We start from the raw sequence: 16,641 nt of genomic DNA, 5'->3' as shown, positions 1-16,641 counted from the left end.
TTTTGCGCAGTGAAGTACGTTTGGAAAGGTGTGTGGCCATTCTGCACTTCTTGCAGCACACTGTGTATGTTTAAAGAAAGCAAGTATTTACCAACACAAATGTATGGTATCTGTTCTGGGACCCCAACCCTGCCAAGTGGGGCACAATGACAGATCACAACCATGGGCAGCTCCAGCAACCAGGAAGAGGGAAGAGAGGGAGCAATCACCTACGGAAATTCACTCTTTGCTCGGACTTAACAACTCAGCTTAGTATTCCTCCTTATTTAAATGACATCATTTTGTAAGGAAGGTTTAGACTTCAGAGCTGCCAAACTGACAAATATACCAAAATAATCTAACAAGAAATGAAAGAAAGAAAGAAGAGGGAAAACATTTATAAATGTCACTGTCCAATGTCTTTTCAATTTAAATGAAATAAGATTATCTACATATATCTACAGATATCTACATGTATCTACAATGTTTGCAGATGTGATTCTTTGGTTGTTTTCACTTTTTTCCTACATTGCAGCTATCAAGAACAAAAAAAAAGAAGTGTTTGTATAATCTTTGAAAGAAATAATAAATATAACAACTTCATTAAACATTTGACCAAAGCTTTGGCACTAATCAGTTTACAGGTAACAAATCATACTGAAAACTCTGAAGTAACAGCGGCAAAGCAACAGAGCACATCCAAGAGCCATTTCCGACTGACTAATAATAAGCACAAGGCTATTTTACATCAACCTTTCTGAGAACATTAATTATGGTTTAGTCAGACACTAAGAATCTCACAATTCACTGCAAATATCGAATAAAATACATATTTTTTGCACAAGTCTTTTCATGGATCCAGATATATGAGGTTTTTACAACAGAAAAAAAATACATAAAATACTCATGTTAGCCTGTATCCCTTCTTAAACCCTTCCAAAATATTTTGGAAGCCCAAAGCCCACTGCCAGAAACTGAATAAACATTGCTATTAACACTGCCACCTGCTCAAGGGAAAGATTATGTTTTAAAAGGTTTGTAGTAGAAATGCACAAACATGGATGAGTAGAGAACGTTCAAAAAGACAAGCCCCTTCTTTTCATAGACTAGTGGAAGAATTAAAAATGTTCATAATACTGTATGCCAACACAGCTGAGGGGCTGCTCAACACCTTCTCTGAATATAAAGGGACTGCCACTTGGTGAGCATCTGACAAAAAACACAAACCAACTGTCCAAAGCACATCACCAGAGAAGCTGTGATGAACAGGCCAGGCCCATCCTTTCAACAATACGGAAAGACTACTACTGAAGGAAGATGTTAAAGGGAAAAAAGGAAAAAGTACTTACCAGCTTTAAGAGGGGAGATGCAGCAAGCAGGTAGGTGCAGAATAGGTGCTTTGGGACTACTGCAGTTTGGGTCAGCCAAATATAAAGGGTGAGGCATTTGGGGGGAAAAACCCTGAAGCTCCTCTAAAAGGCACTTCTCAATGGGAGTCAAGAGCTCGAGGAAGGATGTAGAAAGGCAGTACTGTGAGGCTGCCTGGGAAGCAGACAGTTTACAAACTATTGCTGGGAGTACACAGCCTAAACTGTTAGTATTCCCTCACCCCAGGCTGGTTTCTAAACCTTAGCATCCACTGTTGTGAAAACCAGAAGATATACACGGCATGCTCTTGGCCATGGGCTCTTCTCAACAGCTCCAGAAAATGCTGTTGTGGTTAAGCCGCCCCAATGAAGCCCAAAACTCAGGGGAAGGTCGGGACTGGAGGAGAAGTGGGCCATTAGTTCTGACAGTGAAGATTCAAAGTGTTCCCTTAAGCTAAACTGTGCCTCCTGTGACAGTCCTCACAGAACCACCTGAGCCACCTGCAAATGAGACCAAGCATCCCCCAGCAAAGACTGACACCGACCCGAGCAGAATTACACCCTACCCCGGGGCCCGGTACCGCCGGTGCTCACGACCATCCCCGCAGCTCTCCCTGCCCAGTGCTGACCGTACACACCCCGCTGGGCTGCGAAATACCCGTGACACCTGCAAAAACAAACCTCCATCGAAAGACCCGGTGGGTGAATGAGAAGGGTGCGCATCACCTCACCGCTGCTGCTCCCCGTCCTCCCACCGCTTCCAGCGGTCCTCAGTGCCCGGCGCGCTCGAGGGCACAGCTTAACGGAGGCGCGGGGGTAGGGTGAAGATACAGAACGACATATGGCTTCATTTATCAAAGTGCAGCTGCGGGTCACACCGCGGCGGACAACGCTCAACCCACCCCGACCCCTCACCACACACCGCCTCGCGGCCCGCCGACGGGTGGGGAGCGGGACGGGGGCTCCGGCTTCCTGCCATTGGTCTCGGCGGGTGTCGGTCAGGACAAGCTGGCCTATCAGCTCACTCGTGAGGCGGGGACAGAGGGAAAGGCGGGAAGGGGGAGAAAGGACGGTAACGGTCGCTGCACGCGCGGCCGCAGCCAGTCTCTCGCGCCGTCGGTGGCCCCGTTATCTGGGCCCGTAGTCGTAGCTGGCGGGAGCGCCGGACGACGAGTACATGTTGGCAGCCGCCGCCGCCGCGGCCGCCGCGTTCATGTGGTGGTGATGGTGGTGGTGGTGGTGGTGGTAGCTGTGCCCGCGGATGCTGGGGAGGGGGTAGGGCGCGGGCCGGCTCTTCGCCCCCAGGTAGTGGTCGTAGGCGGCAGCCGCCGCCGGCGGGTACTTGTAGGGGTGGTGGTGGAGCGGCTCCGAGGCGGCGGGCTCCAGGCGCAGTTCGTGGTGGGGAGGGCTGGGCCGGCCGCCGCCCGCACCGCCCAGGGGCACCAGGCCGCCGCCGCCGCCCGGCAGCGCGGGGCTGAGCACGCGGGACATGAGCTGCTGGTGCGCGGCCTCGGCGTGCAGCGCCGTCCCGCCGGCCGCCTCCCGCTCGAACTCCCGCCGGCTCTCGGCAGCATCTGCGGGAGCACACAGCGTCAGCCCCGCCGCGGCTCGCTTCAAGGCACGGAAAAGCGGTGCGCGACCGTAAAAGCGAGGCTTGCAACGAGCGGAGTGCGCAGCGGCATGCAGCAGGAACCGGGGCTTGTGGGACAGGACCTTCTGACTGAGATAAATGGAGCTGAATTGACTGACAAGCTGGTACACGCCTGAAATTTTTGTAATTGTGTAACACTAAACAAATACAGACTTCCCTTTATTTTGCAGGCCTGGAGTGTGTTGGAAGAAAGGCCCTTGGTTGTTTCTGCAGTTGTTTGCTCTGCGTAATGGAAAAGGAGTCAATGGGCAGAGGTGCTGCTTGACCTGACTGAAGCTCCTGAATGGGAGCGGGTCGGTCCTGAATGTGCTGCTGGGGCACATCAAAAGGGCATTGTGAGGAGAGCCAGTGGCCATCACTGCATCCCTGCCTGAAAAGCTGAACTTGCTGCCAAAAAGTCAAAAAAGAGACACTAAAGGAAGAGGGTGGTATATTTTAAAGCAGCAAAGTTGCTTAAGCACAACAGCTGTGAGTCTTTTAGACTTAGGGCAAATTAATTAGGCTATGAAGGTGGCTATTTTTGTTAAATAAAATAGGTGGTGCTGCAAAGCTCATTAACACCATAGCTGTGTCTGCTGCCGGTAGCAGTACACCAGCATGATAAGCAGGGCTGACCCCGAGCATGCACGCGCTGTGGTCCTGGGTGTCAGGCTGGCCAGGCCATTGCGGGCTCTCACCTTTCTCTGTCCCATTCTGGTGTGCCGGGGAAGAGACTGGATTCCGGGATCTGGCAAAAGCACTCATGAGAGGAAGGGCCCCTGGCCTGTGATTCCTGGGCCTGGAAGAATAAAGGGAGAAGTGATACCAGTGGTGCAACAGAATGAGCACTTGGAGTGCTGCTGCTGTGAGTTGCAGCTGGCAAATGGGGCACTGCATCCCCTGAACTTCCATGCAAGCCTTGTGCAGATGCGAGCTGGGCAGGTGCATGCAGAACTGGGGCTGAGTGTGGGGTGTAGTGACAGTCAATAAAGACAAAGCCTTACCAGTCCTCAGGGTCACAGTCTCTGAATCCCTTGGCGAAAGGGTTGCTGGCGATCTTCAGCTGTGTGATCTGTAGGGAGAAGCAGGGAAATGTCTCAAAGTGGCACACACAGGACCCCTGGTCAGACAGCAAGCATGCCCCTGAGCTGGGTTTGGAAGTTGGACATGCTCTGCCACAGCGCACAAACATGTGCTTTCCCTCTGTTAGAAAACGCTGGCTAGGACACTATCTAATAGGAGTTCAAGGTGAAGGGAGAGGCGACTGCATTGGCTGCAAGAGCTGTGTAAATGCACTTGTAAGAAAATGCCACATTATATGGGTCACCACTGGAGCAGCTAAGACAAATCACTGGATAAATCATACTTATGTATTTATTTAATTCGACTGGAGAAGGCAGGACATTTTCTATATTTAAGCAAATCCATGGATAAAGTAAGTGATTGTGAGTTTCCGGAATGGGTTGAAAAACAAACTCTAAGCCCCTCAGTGACAGTTCCAGCCTTAGAGGTCAAACTGATAGAAAGCAGGAGAGAAAGAGCAGCTGTCCGAAGCCATCAGCAAATGCCAGCCGGGAGGGACTCCGAAGCCCCTTAAAGGCACAGCCGTGCTCTGGCCCCGGCAGGGACCCCGGAGGATCCGGGGCCGATGCGCGGGAGCCGCTGCAGAGGGTGGCACCAGCTGCGGCCCCATAGAAGAGTGAGGCGGCTCTGAGCAGCACTGAAAAGCCCCTGCTTTGAATCCGTATTTGCTCTCTAGGCTGGGATTTCTGCTCTTTACGTTACACTAATGCGATTTAAAGAAGCAATTGGATTAACTGCTGCCCAGAAATCCGCACCAAATTAGGGGGGGTGGGTTATTTTGTTTCGTTTCGTTTTTTAAACATGCCATTGTATTCTAGGGAGGAGTTGACCGCTACGAGTTTAGAGAAGTAAAATCGCACATTTATCCTAACAAATTGAGAGTGACATTTCCCAGCGGGAAGCCTGTAGTTTTCCAACTAGTTCCAGCCTCGGGTAATGAGCTCCCCTCGGGAGCGGGGGAGCGGGCCGTGGGGCTGCAGCTCACATCGCTTCCTCGATGTGCAGCGACGCAGAGCTCAACTCAGCTCCTCGGCTATCGGAATAGGGTTTAGCAGACGGGGAGGAGGCGGCGGTAATCCCGCCCCGCCGTACTCCCACAGCCCGGAGCAGGGCGCGCCTGCACCAGCGGTATCTCCGCGGCGACCCCAACCCCTATTTTCGGTTGCCCCGGGCCCCGTCGCCTCCTCACTCGGTGGTTCTGGTAGGCGGTCACGGCTGTGAAGCGCGTCTCCTCGAAGACGAAGGTTTTGAAGTTCTCCTCCGCGTATTTCTCGCTGTCTTTCCGGGGGTCCACGTAGACCACGTGAAAACGCGGCTGGTATCTGTGCATGGAGTTCAAAATGATCTGAATGATAAAACGAGCAAGGAGACAATAACTGATTCAGGCGGAGCATGGAGAGAGGAGAGCGCAGCCCCCGGCCCTGCCGGCTACCCTACCGGGGGGGGGGGGGGAATGGGGTGCGGGCTGGGACACCCCAAGGGAACCACGGCACGGGGCGTCTGTGCAACCTCGCCCGACAACACTTACATGCCCGTTGTCATCCAGTAAATTGTTGGTCAGTTTGAGCTTATCGAACGAAACGATCTGCTTCATCCACTGCGCCCCTTTCGCCGGGGAGTCGGGGTGGTAGTGCACCCTCCCGGGGGTGGCGGGGTCGGCTTTGCCGGCCACCAGCCAGGAGGAGCTGTGGAAGGCGTACCTGCCGGGGGAGAGCGCACCCTCAGACGCGGTCCAGCGGCTCCCACCCAGCACGCCGCGGCCTCGCAGGATTCGGCCGGGGGTAGGGTCCCCCATCCCAGTCCCCCCTGTCCATTCGTGTCCTACGGCAGCGAGTGAGCTCTTTTCCACAGCCAGAGTCGTTGAGGGGAGAATTAATAGTTTAGCAGGTCGCTAATGGAACTGGCAGATGAAAAATCTGCAGGATGGGGGAAATTTATAGCTACCTGCACAGATTTGGAAGAGAAGCCACAAAAGCTCCCCCTTCCTCTAAAAAAAAAATGTAAAGGGTGAAAGGGAGCCCTCTATACAGTAATATTGTGGCTTTAAGTGAAGACTGGAAAGTTATATGTAGATTAATAGCAGGTCCAGAGTTTAGCAGCCTTGTTTCATTCTTTCAAAGTACATATTAAACAGTAACATTTAAAACAGAGAAACCAATCTTCTATACACGTGTTTACTTTAAAAGCCAGTGTTTGCACAGGGGGAATTAGACACCATTGGACTTGAGCAGAAACATTACTTTTTAAAGATATACTCAATTGGATGTTATATATCCCACTTCCCTTGACAAGCAAACATTTCTAAGACGCCCTGAGAATTTGGATATCTGTCTAAATATTTATATATTGGACCCTGCGATTCCTACACGGCTGCCTGCTCGGCGTCCTGATCTGAAGCTAAAAACATAATGCGCCTTTCTCTGTCTTCAAATTAAAGGGGTGCCAAACCAGACCCCATCACTGCCTTGCGAGTCGCCAGCTTCCAAGGCCTTCCCATGCTGACGCTGGAAACAAGGGCCAGGGTTTTGTGGCTCAGATGGCCCGTGCACTTTGCACAAACCCTACTCTCTTCACCCAAGCACCCGGTGAGCTCCCTGGCAGGCACGGTACAGCCCTGCCGAGCCACCAGCCACAGCCCAGAGGTTACAGCACTCGAGGACCACCAGGGAATATTCGTTAGGGAGCAAGGGGTTTTTGCCGGGTGGAGACTGGGCAGGGAGGGCTTTTCTGGGAAAGACAAGGCAGCTCCTGCCCGGTCCGGCCGCGGGCATTGTGAGAAAGCCGAGGAGGCCCCACGGGTCTGTGCCAGTGCAGCCGAGCCCCTCCAGGTCCCAAACTCGTAATGGTGTGAAACAGACCCTGGGGCAGCCACATCCAGCGTCTTCTCCCAGACACACCGGCATGTGTTCGGCCCAGAAGCGCACCCGCGAGCCCCGAGGGTACAGGAAGTGAGCAGCGACCCTCCAGCTCTCACAGTGCTGAGAGCCACGGATGGGCAGCGTGCTACTTACCGATATCTTTTGTCGTCCACAGGGACGAAATCCATGAGGAGCATGTAGTCTGCCATAGGGTCCATCCCGAATATCTTCACCTGGAAGGTGGGGAACATGCGCCTGGCACAGAAGGGAGAGAGAGCAGAACTGAGTTGAGGGGCAGTGGGATCCCTGAGGGGCTGACGCAGATACACCCTCCCTTACCGGGGGTGCTGTGAACGGGAGCCCCACAACCTTCCAAGTTCTCCCACCTCCTGCTGCCCTGATTCCTACCCAATTGCAATGTTCGACCCCCTCGCAGGAACCGCCGGCCAGAATGGCAGAAAAAGACAGATGCTGCCGGTCAGTGTGGAGAAAGAGGCTGCCGTGTCCCCTGGTCCTCTGCAGCATCCTGCAGGACGAGCTGGGCCCTGCCTCTCCTGCCGGTTCCAGGACCGTTTGTGTTGGACACCCAAAATGTCAAACCGGAGAAGGGGAAACAAGTACCACCGCAGCTTTTGTCATGGGGAGATACAAGTGAAAAGAATTTCCTCCCCTCAGCTTCCTCATCCTTTTTCCAGCTGACCTGATTTGAGGCAGATGCAAGGCATTACCCCATCTCTGGACACACCACGCTGAGCTGCTGGCAGAGCCCTGGGAAGCTTGGGCAGCCCGGAGGGCATGTTTAGAACCTCCTGCAGGCGATGTGAGGGTTCCCACTTCTGCAATTTTTCCCCCAAATCTGTGCCCGTTTTAAAGCAGCGGTTGTAGCACTGTGGTTTCTGGGGCTAACAGGAGACCTCCCGCAGCCCGGAGGGCAAACACACCCCGAGGCGGGCAGGGACTAGGGGGCAATGGGGATCCCTCAGCGAACCCGCTCTCGCCTCCGCTTCCTTATCAGAACCCGGCCGAGCTCCCTGTCCACGCACCTTTAACGGGTCAAAATGAGAGCGCGAACGTGCCCGAGGCTCCCGGGTAAGGCAGTTCGCCCCCCAGGGCTGTCCCCGCTGCTCTAGTCTGCGCAGGCCCCTGCAGACCCCAAGCTATAGCCGGGGGCGCGGGTCCCACGCTCAGGGAGGGCACGATCCCTTCGAGGGGGAAAATACGATCGGGGGCGGGCTAAGGGATGGGGTCGGGCAACCCCACCTCCCTCTGCACACTGCGGGGACAGGGCCTGGCCTGCGGCTCCCTGGCGGGATTCGCCCTCGCATATGGGCTCGTTACAGCTTCAGTTTTGTTTGCTACACTTCTTGTCCCGAGTAGGAAACGAAATGAGCAGCAGCGGTCCGCATTTCGGGAAGGTGATTTGCAGCCATTGAAAAACCAAACTCCCAACATCCCCAGTAAAAACAACCCGGATCAAACCCGGACACGGAGTCTCCCCCCGGCTCATTCTCGGGGTGCACGGCCGGACCCGCCGTGCCTCTTCCCGGAGCTTTTTTGGTTGTGTGCCGTTACTCTACGCTGAGGACAGGCTACCTGCCAGGGCGATGGGCAGCGGGCTCTGGCCCCGCAGCACCTTCAAGCCCAGGCCCGGCACTGCCGGGCAGCATTGGGATCGGGCGCTGCGCCTCCCTCTCTGCAACGCTTTTACAAACTGTGACAGACGTTCTCAATTGCTCCCTCTGTTATTATTATTTTTAAAGGTGTAAAAGCCCCCATTAGCTCCAGTTCCGGTGTTTCTTGTTTTAAAACTAAGTTTTAAAACAAACAACCCGAGATTATAAGACCCACCTAGACAAACAGCAAGGCCAGCCCAGAGGAGCTGGGAGAGAACAGGCTTTGAAGCGCTTTCGCTGAGCCCTTCTTTTCCTGCTGGTTTTACCCCAGTTTCTCCTGTTTTCACACCCCTGTCTGGATATCTGTCGGTGTCAGAAAACAAGCGAAAAGAAGCGGGAAAAGGCTCTAATTCAAATCGAGCTGGTTTATTTCCGAGCCCTTTTGGAGTGGGGTATTTGCAATGCTTTCGGGAGAGCCAAGAAAGCCAGATCGAAGAGCTTCTGTTTGCAGAGAGCCTCCGCCTGGAGCCTCAACGACCTTTTCCGCTACGGAAAGCAGCGCCGATCCCGGCGCCGGGCTCAGGGGCCGCAGCCGGAGACAGCGGGCTGCGCAGCCCGGCGCCGGGGCAGGCACCGGCTGAGGTAAATCACGCCCGGGGTCCCGCACGGCCGCGCCAGCCCCTCCGCCCGGTATCGCGGGGACTTTAGTAAACTGCTAATTAAAAACCAAACCAAACAACTCCCCCCACCCTGCGTATATACAGAAACATGTCTGTATATTCTAGACCCTCAAAACTGCTGGAGGGAAAGCGGGAGCGCACGGCGGCGGTTACCGCTTGTGCTGGGCCCTTTCGGAGCGGAGCCCAACCGGCAGCACTGCGCCCTTCTCCCCTGCGACGGAGCTGCAGCAGCACCCGGAGCTCGCACTGCTGCCCTGCGGCTCAGTGAGAGCCGGCACCGCTGGGTTTGATAGTTTGTTTTTCTTTTCTCCTCTCCGCCGAATCATTTTAAACCAAGGGAACAGACCCGAGCCCGAGCAATGCTCTTGCTCCCCCCTAAGGCAGCGTTTGCCCGGAGCCCGCGCGGGGAAAGCTCCGCAGCTTTGCCCAAGCAGGCGCGGCCACGGCGCTTCCCGGAGACTTCAGCTAAATGCAGTAATTAACAACCGTGATTGGGGCTTCTCTTCTCCCCCACAACTTTTGCTGGTTTCTAAAGCGATCGCATAGACCGTTTCCTTTGTTCCCTGGCAGGGAACGGGGTCCCGGCCAGCCGAGCGGAGCGTTCAGAGCAGGGCCGAGGAGAGCCGGGCACAGCCGGGCTCGTTACGGAAGAGCTGGGAAATACAACAGCCCTGGAAGACGTTTCAAGGTGCAGAATGAGGGTCTGTTTGCTTCCCCGCTGGCGGGGAAAGCTCTGCCCGTGATAAAGAAGTTAGTTACAGGTACCGCACGGGTTGGTTTGTTGACTTTTCCTCCCCGCCCCGTGCCGTCGCTTTCCGCCCCGGGAGCACAGTGTCCTCCGCAAACACGGATCTACGTCCCGTGTGGGGTAACCAAACCCGAAAGCTCCCGGAGGAGCAGGGAGCCCTTTCCAGCGGATGTGAAAGCCGGCGGCAGAGCGCACTGCGCGGCTCCCCGAACCGGGCCGCCTCACGCACACCTTCGCCTCCAGCCTGTGGGAGCCGCGCGTTCGTCCCCGCAACACCCAAGGCCTTCGGGCCGTAAGATCTCGCAGATTTCGCCCCGGTAGAAGCTGCCCCGCAGCTTGCCCTTGTCCAGCCTCGATTTTCCCCCGAACCGTGAATTCAACCGCCCAGGCGTGCCAGGGTGCCCGGGGCCGGAGGGAGCGGGTGAAGAACCGGGCTGCTTACAGGCTTCACACTGACCTGCCGGCCTTGGTGACGATCATCTCGGTGCCCAGCTGGTTGAACTCGTCCCACAGAGCCTTCATCTCCAACTGGACGCTCACGTTGGCCACCTTCGGGTTCTTCTTCACTGGCGCCTTAGCCGCGGTGGCCGACCCCGTGGAGCAGCCCGAGACGGCGGCCGGCCCCGCGGCGGCTCCCCCGGCGCCCTCGGGCGGCTCGGGGCCTGGGGGCGGCGGATTGGCCCCGGCTGCCGCCGCCGCCCCGCCGAAGGGGTAGCCGTGCTGGGGCTGTGGCTGCGGGTGCGGATGCTGCTGAGCCGTGCAAGGCTCGTAGTGTGGCGGTTCATGCTGTCCGTACGGGTCCCCCGGGGAAGGGGAGAGGTGGTACCCCCCGGAGGCGTTCAGGCTGCTCAGGCTGTTGGCCGTGAAAGCTGCAACATCGCAAAAATGGGACAGCTGGGTGAGCCAGGGGCTGGAGATAGCTGAAATCATTCCAAAAACAGGCGGTCAGGGCTCCGCTCCGGCTCCCGCTTCCCCCCCCCAGCTCCGCGCCGCTCCGTGCGGCCCCCGCCTCCGGCCGGCTCCGCGGGGTGCCCTCCGCCTCCTCTCCTGCCCCGCGCCCAGCCCAGTGGGGCGCCTCCCCCTTTCCGCTTTGCTTGGCCCCAGCCCCGCTCCCCCCGGGGCAGGCGGGGAGCTCGCTGCTCCCGCTGCCTGCCTCGGCTCCTTCTTTTTTTTTTTTCTTCCCTTTTTTTTTTGCTTCCTTTTTTTTTCTTTTTTTTTTTTTTTTCCCTTTGCAAACCCCAGAGATCTGCCAAGAGCCGCGGCGGTGCAGAGCCCGTGCGATCTCTGCAGAAGGCCTCCCTTGCTGCACACGATTTGGGACAAAGCAAACTTCCACAGACTGCTTCTCCCCTAACATCCCCCCCCCCAAAAAAAAAAAAAAGAAAACAAAAAAGAGGAGGAAGGGGAACTCAGAGACAGAAATTGGTTCTTATTTCCGTGTAGCTGCCGCGCTGCAGGTAACGTCCCTCGCTCTGGGGCCACGGCTGACAGGGGACAGGTAGACCTCGAGTGGCAATTCCCCCCCTTATTTTCATCCCCGGGCGAGAGAGGGCGAACAGTCGGGGACCAGACCAAAGCTCCGAATACGCGCCGAGGAGCGCCGGAACGGCCCCGGCCAAGCAGCCCTTGGGCGCCTGCTTGAGCGGGCCCTGCGGCGAATGACAGGCCGCCCCGGGGATCGGACGGTCCCTTCGGATCCCCTCCGATGCTCAAGGGCTCCTCGAGGTCCTGGGGGTCTCTCGAGTTATTTCCGCCGCAGTTCCCAGGCCGGACAGCAGCTACAGAGCCAGCGGGAGCCGAGCTCCGGCCCGCCGCTGCCCTGGGCACGGCCGGCACACTTGGGGGATGCTCCAGCACCTCCGAGGAGACGCGGATCCAAGCGGCAGAGCCGTCGGAAGCCGCCACTGGGGTACAGGCAGAGCCTCATTCTCCATAGGAAGGCTGAGGGGGCCCGGCAAAACCCCTCTGGCCGGCTCTGCGGGCAGGCCGCGCTCTGTGCATTCCCCTTGGCCCGGCCGCGGGGCCAGGACGCGTACAAACACCCCGGGAAGCAGTGGCCGGGATTCCGACCGGCGGCCATGGGGGGCCGAGCGCAGCGCTCACCTTCCATGTCCCTGGTGACGGTGCTGAAGTGCATCTTCTGCGAGCGGCAGCCGGGGCGGGCGGGCGCGCTGCGGCCGCCGCGCCGCTCCTCCAGCGCTCCCTTCCCTGCTTGCTCGGCGGCGGCGGCGACTGAAATCAGAGAGGCGATACTGAAAGCATTTGCCTTGGGAGACAGAGGGCTGTTTTCGTCCATAGGGGAGACACCAATGCAGGAGCAGCAGCCGCGACAGCCTCCCACCACCAGCCCCCCCTCCCACCACCTCACTCCCCTCCTTTCTACCACACCATCCAGGGAGGTGCGAGAGAGACCCCCCTCCTTCCAGACGGGGGGGGAGGGAACCTTAAAAAAAACCCAAAACAACCAAAAATCCACACCAGAAAACAACCTAAAGCCTCAGTGTCCCCCCGGGAAGGGCGTTGGGGAGCAAGAAACTTCCCCGGGCCCCTTCGCAGCCAGCACCGAGCACCGCGACGGCTGGATCGATCCCTGTCAGGGAGAGGGGACCGGATAGGGGGGGTGAATAAAGAAATATCCCCACAAATTTCTTCCCCAGCGTCCCTGTTTCTCTTCCCTCAACTTCGTTCCCTGCGATTTATTAATTTATTTTTCTGTTTTCCCTTCCTCCTAGCCACCACCTCCTGCTTCTGCCCCCCCGTCCCCTCATTTTCTCCTGCACGTAGGGAAAGTGTCTCCCTTATAGGCACTTTCCCCCATTCAGTGGCTCGGAGGCGTCACATGGAAGCCGGGGGTGTTTGCCTGCAGAAGCGGCTGCGGCAGCGGCGAAAGCGAAGTGAAACTCCTGCCGAGACGGTGTCAAAGGGCTGGGGAGGCCCTTCCCCGCCTCCCGGGCACGGCGAGCTGCCGGCGGGGAGGGATGGGATGTGCTTCGGGGCGGGCGGAGGGGTCGATGGTGTCAATCACGGCACCGGGAACCGGCCGACGGGAAAGGAAAAGCCGAGCCGAGCCCGGAGTCACGCTGCGGATGTCCGGCACCGAGAGGGAGGATTGCTCCCTTCCTCCAGCCCTTATCCACCACAGTGCCGCAGGCTGCCCCGGCTCGGCCCAGGGACTCGCAGTCCGAGCGGCCGCAGCGCCGGGCACGTCGGGCAGCGCTGCGGGCGCAGGTGCCGTCTCGCCGGGGCAGGATGTGACCCTCCACTCCCGAGCCACCAAAGCACCAAAGCACCCGCGGGCTTTTGAGCATTTCATTGGTCAAAAAAAGCGGAGAAAAAGGCAAACAACAACGGGGCGGCCGGCGAGGGTTTGCCCGGCCCGGCGTGAGAGCCCTCTCTGCCGGCAGCACCTGCACGGCTCACCTGGACCGGGGGCCGCTCTCCGCTGGCTACCGTGGACGGCTTTCCCGGTTCCCCGCCCTGTCCTGACGAGGGTGAGACGCTACTCACCGCCCGGCACCGACCCTTCGGAGCGCTGCGGCGTCCCCCGGGCCCTTCCTCCACATCGGCGCTGGGCGAGCCCTGCCGGGCCGGCCCGGCCCCGGTTCCAGTCCCGGCCTTGGTCCCAGTCCCGGCCCCGGTCCCAGTCCCGGTGCCGGTCCCTCCAGGCGGGTGGCTGCACCGAGGTCCCGGGGGATATGCCCCGACGGGGCGGGCGGAGCCGTGGGGCGCGCCGGTGGCTACCGCCGCGATGGGGGTTGCATAACCCAAGCGATGCGCGGAGAGCCGGAGTGAGCAAGCGGGTTATATATAGCTGCCCTGTCTGTAGCCTGCGGGGCTTGATTCTTCTGTTGAAATATTATCTTTGGATGTGGTAAAAATATTTGCAGAGAAAAATCTAGACTACTCTTACATATTTGAGCATATGTTCCTGCAGCTAACGGCATAAGGGCAGAGCGTGACACGATCGGTGTTTTGTTTCTCTGCTGTTGCTTGCAGCGGGATTCCCGACCGGGGCACTTTCTACCCTGAGCTCAGGAACACGCCAAACAGAAGAGTGTCCCAATGCTGACCCACGCCGCTTACCTGGCGGCAATACAGGGAGGAGGGAAAGGGATTTCGTTAGGAGACTTTGGGGCAATATCGGAGGAAAGCGAAGAACCGCTGGCGTGAGTTGCAAGCCGCCTCAGGGAGCTGAAGGGCTGATGTGAACAGGCACCAGCCTTTCCCAGAGGTGTGCCCGGTTCTGAGCAGCCTCTGCCCCAGAAGGAAACAAAATTTCCCCTTCCTTGAAAATTAAGAAAAAAACCCGAATCCAGCACCCCAGCAGAGTCGAGGTTGCTGCCCTTGACTTTATTGCCCGCATCGTTTCCTGGCTTTATCCCTTTCTCCTTCCCTGCTCCTTAGATAAAGCCGCTGGAAGCAGCGCTGGAAGCAGCGATACGTCGAGTTCAGCCTGGGCACGGACGAGCCCCTCGGCCTGCCCGGCGGGGTCGCGAATTAGCGGTCTCCGGGAATCGTTGCCAGCCTGCCCTGCGGCCCCATGACCCCTAAGACCCCGCTGGCCCGCTCCCGCACCCCCACGTGTAAGCAGCTCTGAACAGAACTGAGACGACGGGATAGCGAAACCAGCCCTGGCTCCCCCGCGACGGGGGAACCCGACAGCGGCAGAGCAAAGCCGAGGGAGCGGGTGGCACGGCGCAGTGCTGTAAACGGCGTTATCCCCTCTCCTGCACGCCAAAAGGGCCTCAAACCAGAGGCCGCCTTTGCCAGGCATCTCGTCCAGCGGGCACTGTCCCCTTCCCCAGTCCTTCAGCATCGCCGGAGCTCTGCAAAGAGCGTCCAGCCTCGATGAAGGGCTGCTAACCCCGCCGTTAGCAAGGATCTGTCCGGGGCTGTGCAGTCGTCCCTGGGCCCTGGAGAGAAACTGATAGAGCGCGGGAGCTGTCGGAAGGGCACCAGGGAGAGGGCGAGGGGGGCGTTCTGCTTCCCCGGGGTGCTCCTCACACCTCGGCCGAGCAGGTGAGAGGGAAGGTCGAGGTTGTCCCGCTGCTTCTCCGCTGGGAACGGCTCTGCTCTGCAGAAACTCCTAGAGCTCGACAGGGAATAAGGGCAGGACACCTCCTCCCCGCTCTGTGGACACACAACTGCTTCAGCCCGAAACACCCAGATGCCGGTGGTGCAAAAGCCTGTGGCAGCAGCAAAAAAAGCAAAGTGTTGCAATGCCCCCCACTCCCCGACGGCAGCCCCCAGCCCCTGGATCCCGAGCAACGCCTCTGCCCTGCCGCTCCACTACCTTCCCCGGCTCTGGCGAGGCTTCCCCAAGCAGCAGGTATCCGCTGCCGCCCTCTCCTCTGTTTGGGCTCCGCACCTTGCAATCCCTCAGACCTTTCTGGCGAGGCGGACCCCGTGGGCTGCTGCCTTCGTCCTCCCTCTCAGGTGTTTTCCCGCTGGCACCGCTCCCTACGGGCCGGTACAGGTGCCCTCAGGCACGGACGGCCGCGTTCCCACCGAGCCACGGCTTTTTGCTGCGGAGGTGCCCAGGTCCCACAGGCCCGGTTCCCCCGCGCACCCTGCGCTCAGGCTATGCTGCAGATGCGCCGCGGCCCCGACGGGCTGGCGCCGCGGCCCCGGGGACCGGCTGAAACACGGCCCCACCGCCCGCCGCCTTCTCCTTCTCAGCCCTCCACACTCACCCCTCCGCCCGCATCTCTCTATTTTCCTCCCGCGATCCCTCCTTTCTGCCCGCTCCACCGTCCCTCCCGCCCCCCAACCCCTGCGCCCCGACGGGCCCCCGGAGAGCCCGGCTTGCGGGGGGGGCAGGGAGGCGGGCGCGGACTCTGCAGGGGAAAGAGGGGCGGCCCCGCACGGCCTGGCTCGGGCTTGGCACGGCAACCCCAGCTCCCCGCTGAGCCGCGGGGGGACAGCGGCAGCGAGCCGGGGCCGGGGCCACGCAGGGTCGGGGCAGCGGCACCGCACGCGTTCGCACACTCTCATTTCTCCGCACCCCTCCCAGATGAGCAGCCTGCCGGCGGGGCGTCCCGCGTCTCCCGGCTTCCCTGGCCGCGGCGGCAGCAGCACCGGTGTGCTGCGAGCAATAGCAAAGAACGCTACGGGAAAGGCTGATGCTGCCGGTAGCGGTGCTGCAGGCTAAGCAGTAACAATTCGTAGAGGTTTCGCTAACGGGAGTCGCAGATATTTATGAATTCGTTGTAGGCGGGGAGATAAAGAGGAGACAGGAACATCTCGGCAGGTGAAAAAAAAAAAAAAAAGCATGTAATTCCCGCGGGTCCCGGGAAAAAACGGGGATTTTCTGGCGTTTAATTTGAAACCGTTATCAGTGACTACTGTTATTACAATTACGGTCATGATCGTTATTACCACGACTACAGCGACTTATTAGTATTATTTTCAACTGGGGTTTGAACTATAGGAACCGAAATTAACGAATCCATCTAACAAATCCTCAAGTCAAATGTGTTAACCAAGTATCACCCAGAAAGACGCACAGAAAGACAGAAAGCAAGGCAACATAGACAGAAAGATAGAAGAAACAAAGAAAGAAACAAAAATAAAGAAACAGAACGAAAGACAAGAAAAAAAGTAAGAAGGAAAGGAAAGAGAAAAAAGATTGGGAAAAAGGGAAATAAAAAGAAGGAAAATAATGGAAAGAGGAAGAAAGAAAA

General features: G+C 57.9%; 1 protein-coding gene across 4 annotated transcripts; it reads right to left on the bottom strand.

Annotated features, from left to right (window-relative positions):
* Positions 1-383: 383 nt before the first annotated feature.
* On the bottom strand, positions 384-16,076 carry TBX1 (T-box transcription factor 1). Of its 4 annotated transcripts, none has more exons than XM_034068207.1 (10): positions 15,963-16,076; positions 13,379-15,144; positions 12,062-12,190; positions 10,416-10,878; positions 7,071-7,172; positions 5,588-5,759; positions 5,249-5,404; positions 3,981-4,048; positions 3,675-3,775; positions 384-2,920 (listed from the first exon to the last, which is right to left on the bottom strand). In XM_034068207.1, the coding sequence occupies exons 3-10, from the start codon at positions 12,093-12,095 to the stop codon at positions 2,475-2,477; spliced, it is 1,542 nt and encodes a 513-aa protein (XP_033924098.1). In that variant the 5' UTR covers positions 12,096-12,190; positions 13,379-15,144; positions 15,963-16,076; the 3' UTR covers positions 384-2,474. The 4 variants fall into 4 exon arrangements, with proteins under 4 accessions (XP_033924098.1, XP_033924097.1, XP_033924095.1 ...); XM_034068206.1 differs by lacking the exon at positions 15,963-16,076 and adding an exon at positions 15,327-15,560; XM_034068204.1 differs by lacking the exons at positions 13,379-15,144; positions 15,963-16,076 and having other exon boundaries at positions 12,062-12,318.
* Positions 16,077-16,641: the final 565 nt, after the last annotated feature.

Source organism: Melopsittacus undulatus, chromosome 12, assembly GCF_012275295.1.
Source record: "Melopsittacus undulatus isolate bMelUnd1 chromosome 12, bMelUnd1.mat.Z, whole genome shotgun sequence".
Lineage (NCBI taxonomy): Eukaryota > Metazoa > Chordata > Aves > Psittaciformes > Psittaculidae > Melopsittacus > Melopsittacus undulatus.
The sequence above is the reverse complement of the archived record's forward strand: the minus strand, read 5'-3'. Positions and strand labels throughout refer to the sequence as shown.